Source organism: Octodon degus, unplaced genomic scaffold (assembly GCF_000260255.1).
Source record: "Octodon degus isolate 3935 unplaced genomic scaffold, OctDeg1.0 scaffold00257, whole genome shotgun sequence".
Taxonomy (NCBI): domain Eukaryota; kingdom Metazoa; phylum Chordata; class Mammalia; order Rodentia; family Octodontidae; genus Octodon; species Octodon degus.
In genome coordinates, this window is record NW_004524833.1 from 1,292,056 (window position 1) to 1,297,157 (window position 5,102).

At 37.2% G+C, this 5,102-nt stretch overlaps 1 protein-coding gene across 1 annotated transcript in view; it reads left to right on the top strand.

Annotated features, from left to right (window-relative positions):
* The first annotated feature begins 3,589 nt into the window (after window positions 1-3,589).
* Window positions 3,590-5,102, top strand: part of LOC101582973 (3 beta-hydroxysteroid dehydrogenase type 5-like) — a 16,961-nt gene continuing 15,448 nt past the window's right edge. The window contains exon 1 of the mRNA XM_004646175.2: window positions 3,590-3,925. Within this exon, the coding sequence (XP_004646232.1) occupies window positions 3,781-3,925 (145 nt within the window). The 5' untranslated portion in view covers window positions 3,590-3,780. The remainder of the gene's footprint in view (window positions 3,926-5,102) is intronic.

A 5,102-nucleotide genomic window follows, 5' to 3' on the forward strand; every position in this document is an offset into this window, starting at 1 on the left:
GGGCTGGCCAGCATGTGGTGCTGGGGGATTGAACCGCGGTCCATGTGCTTTGCTAAGCTTGTTCTAAGTAGGTGCTTTAGACCACGGAGCCATCTCACCAGCCCTCATCTAATATATCTTTTATATAGTCCTGCATAACTATCATACTGAGAGCTCTTTATTGTTCATCCAGGAACATAGCTCAACTTCTCTTGCCTTTTGAATTATGCTGTTATTTCTTATATGCCACTTCTGGAGGTATTAAAATATTTCAAGATTGTATAACTAGAAAATCTTACTTTTAGTTTTCAAAGTTATGTTTTCTAAGTATAAAATTCAAAGAGAACATATTTTCTTTCAGTCCTTTAATTAATCTAGTTTCTTACACCCTTGGTCCTTTTTTTCTTTCTGATATGGAATAAGATGCTATTTAATTTTGTTCTTCCATAGCTAATATTTTTGTGTATATTCTTTAATGATTTTTTTCTTTGCAAGAAGTTTTGGACAATTTCATTTTTGTGCATCTTGGTATGATTTTATTTAAATGTCTTTGCAAAAGTTTCATTTTTCTTGGAAATGTGGTAGTATAAGTTGAACTAAATTCAGAAAATTTTAAATCTTTAAAAAAAGTTTAAAACTATTGTTTGAAGCAAGGCACAATTCCCCTATGATGAATGCTATCACTATGTATATATAAAATGTACCAATAAAAAATTCAAGGAAAAAAAGAAAGAAAGAAAAGACAAACCTTGCATAAGTCCCCTCATCCTTGCATTTGGCTACTTGTATCAAAGCTGATGAAAACCTCGAGACTCCTGTTCACCTGAGGGAAACATTTCTCTCCTGAAACCAAATCATGGGAAGTTGTGCTCAGGATGCAGTCCATGCTAATGTTGTAGGCAGCTGACTTAAATAGAAATATTAATATAGGCAGTTAGGCATGGCCATGTCCTGAGAAGGAGCCAGTATAGAAAACAAGACACGTTGCAACTGTGAGAGAGACAGATACTCCCACAGTGGGGCAGAACTCAGAACAAAAGATCAAATAAATGCATGCCTCCCTAAAGATAAGGATCCCGGGCTGGTATTCTAAATAGGTCTCTATCACCTGGAGGACTCCTGGAAGAATCATGAGCCCTGCCCCTTACAATAAAAGGCCCTATTCTGCATTCATGCCCTATTCTTTGGGACTCATTTCCCCATTTAGTCCTGGACTAAATTTTACCTGCGCAATTATGCTTGCAATCTTATTGGCTGACCATAGTATTATACCACCTCATGACTACCTAGCAAGTTTTCATTTACTCAACCTTAGACCCATCTCACCTCATGGCTTTGCTCCATAAAAATATCAAGAAAAAGCACATTCCTGAGCAACCTGTTTGGGACTCCTTCAGTCCTTCTCTTTGACAGAAGCTTTTTTCTGCCACTAAAAAATATTCTGCTCTTAACCTCCATTCTTCCTAAAATTTTTGTTGTTCTTTTGTTTTAGAGAACACAAACTTCTTCCAGGTATCTGTCAGGTTTAAGAGTTTCATTCCACCATATCACTAACAAACATATAACACAGATCAGAAAAGGTGCTAGAGCAATAGAGAAGCCCTGCATACAGGTCGAAGGTACCAGGGGCAACCAAAAAACAAGAAGAGCTCAATTACAGGCTTTCAGCATTTAGAGGTATCACATCTTTGCTTTAGGTGCTTTTCACTGAATCTCCAATGTGCATATGCTCTGAACATGGCACTGGTGATTTCCAAAGCTATTGTTATTTTGTTTCTTAGCTCTTTTAGGACAATGGAAACAGGAATAACTGTAGGATACTGTTTTGAATTAAATGGTGAAAGGGAGCTGATTCTCAGCTCTATTGTTTCTAAGTGTACTACTATTGTTATATACATATCTTTGAAGTTTTGTCCATAGATCCTAAATTTCGTCCAAGTCTAAGGCATCCCTAGCCTTTCCAGGTCAGTGAAGACTCATGACATAGGAGAACCTGCACTGTAATATCATGTAACTCAGTTGTGTCCAAAATTTTCTGCTCAAGGAGATTATGGGGCCACAAAGGAAAGTGATCAATGATGTAGAGTGTGCCTAAGGAGAGTCACATGGAGAGAAAATATTCTCTCAGGCTTTCACAGAGAGCAAATTGTCAAGCACTGGCTGTGATTCATCCACATGGCTGACACTGACAAAGGATCTACAAAGTGCAGTACAGGGTTACAGGATAAGTCCTAAGTGGATTTGACTGACCTTATCAAAATGACAAAAGTGACATTTCTTGTTATATAGATCTTGCTTTATCTTGATCTTAACCATCCAGCAGAAAAGTATAAAAGTAACATATAAAAAGTAAAGCCATACTAATATGCTGAACTTTAAAAGGCTCAAGATAACAACTTCTGACATTGCCAGTCTTATGGAAAATCCACTTCCATTATGGACTACTAGATTATGTTGGAATATTTTGCTGAAGTCATGCACCTTCAATATTTAAAGGACAATGGAATACCCTTATCTGACAAAACTGAACAGGGAAGGGGGATACAAATGAACGACCATTTTGTATCTGTATACTCAAAATAGTTAGGATAGATATAGAGCTGCATTCTCTTAATTCAGCGAATAGAGAGATTTGTTTTAATAGTGTTTGTGGACAGGATATCATGTCTGCATCTTGTACAATGAATAACCACTAAGAGAACAATGTGCAATGTATTAATTATTGAAACTGATAATTGAAATAAGTTTTGAAACTTTCTCATTGTTATTTGTTTCTCCATAAAATTATTTATAAAAAAAATCTAAGGCATCCATTCTGAGTGATAAGAATTTCATTGAGGAGGAAGGGGGAGGTCCAGCGCGAGAGCTCTGTGGTCTAAAGCACCTGCTTAGGCAAGCTCAGGCAAAGCGCAGTTACCAAGGTACAATCCCCAGAACCACATGCAGTGCCAGCCCCACCACCAGGAGAGGCTGAGCCAGCCACAGTGGAAAAAAGAGAGAAATAATACATATATATACATATATATATATATATATATATACACACACACACATAGGATAGCTTGGATAATTTTACTGCTCATTACCACTGGTCTATTGAAAAGTATAATTAGGAGGCAACCCACTCGGATCCCCTTCCTGTCACTCTCTTGGACAGGAGCTTTCTTCCTCTCAATAAATATATTCTGCTCAAAAAAAAGTATAATTAATGCTTTTTTATTCTTTTAATATTTTAACTAATCTTGCATGTTTATATCTGCTAAACAGAACATAACTTTTGAAAACAATATGGATTATAACAATCATAGTTGAATTCCTACCAGTTTGTTTAATCAAATTCTGTATCATTCGTAATTTTTTACTCTATAAAAATCTAAAACTTAAAAAATGAGAATGCTATCATTTCACAGGGATTCTGCACCATTTAAAGAAAACAATTCTAAAAACATGAGCATGCTGATTATCCTTTGATTTTCTACTGATTTTATTAGCATTAGGTCCGTTTCTATTCAGTAGTCTTATTTCAGTCGCTACTATGCAGTCTCCTTTAAAAACCAAAAGGACAGAGTTCACAAGTTATTTGTTAGACAGTTTCCTGGAGCGCAAGCAACTCTTTCTGTGTACTCTGTGTCACATGGGATTTTCCTGTGCCTATACCCATTGGTATTTTCTTTTATACCTCTCTACAGTCTCCTTCTTATCACACCTGTATTTCACTGTACTTTTCATACCGTCCTGTGCAACCTTGTGCAAGTGCTCACACATTCATTCAATCTTTCTCTGTCATATTCCCTACTAGTCATGGCTGGTTACAGCTGCCTGGTAACAGGAGCTGGAGGCTTTCTAGGCAAGAAGATTATTCACTTGCTGTTGCAGGAGAAGGAAGTGAAGGAGATCAGAGCCTTATACAGAGTCTTCACACCAGAAAACAAGCAAAAACTCTCAGGTAAGTGAGTCGGAGGATTGGGATAAGGCTCTGATCACGAGCCCTGAGCAAGTCAGAGTAAAGGTTCTTTGTTTGTTAAGTGCAATGAATGGCCTGAGAAAAAAACTACCAGAGACCATTGACACGGGTTTGAGTAAAGGTAACAAGACACAAAATTTATTGTGCCTGAGTGTAGGAAGACTGAAGAAGGCCTTCAGTTCTGAACAATGTAAAGCAGGACTGTTTAGAGGGTTCATTTGAAGAGCACACGTGCAGCTGTCATCAGAGGAGCATCTGAGAAAACATCTCTGGTCAAGGTTTACAGAATATAAAATGCAGATATATAAATGTTGCCAGGCTTCAGGCTGGAGTTGCAGCTTTTAGATAGATATTTCCTAAGTGATAATCATGCCTATATGGGGATCTGAGTAGGGATATGAGCGAGGGTATTAAGTTGATAGAGGAGACATATGCAAAACAAGGTCAATGTTTGATCTGATTATAGTTATCTAATACTTATCTACAGGCCCAAATGAAAAGTCAGTTTTTTGTTTTGATTTTTCTTTGTTTTGATTTTTTGTTTTGTTTTTGTTTCAGTTTGGTTTGCTTTGGTTTGTTTGGATTTGGCTTGGCTTTTCTTGGATTAGCTTGATTTTGCTTGGTTTGAAGAATACCAGCTTTTTGTATCTGGCTGCCTCAGCAGAAAGTACAGTTATGCCTTTAATGCCTAATGGAAGAAAGGATCAAGAGTTGGATTTGTATCTTTCTCTATGGCAATGTCTATGTTTGTTGAATCTAACAAAATGGCAGAAAGATAGATGCAATGAACTTGCAAGCATTTGACCAAGTTTACACCAGACAGGCACATTGAGGCCACAATGATCTAACAAGATCTACAGTTCCTTCAAATTACCTTTCTGTCTTTCACCTCATAAAGAAAGTGCCTGAAAGGAACACATTTGCTGGAACAAGACATTATTCTATTCCCAGATTCTTGAACCTGGGGAAAATGCATTTTCCAATCTGCTTCATCTCTACCTTCTCAAGATAGTTCTTTGGTTCAAAATTAGAGAAAAAGGAGGGCCACAAGGAAAGCCAACATTTTGGCCCTACCCTTCTAAGGTCAATTAAGACTCAGGACATATGAGAACTTGTACTGTAATGTCATGTACCTCGGTAGTATCCCAAATTTTCTGAT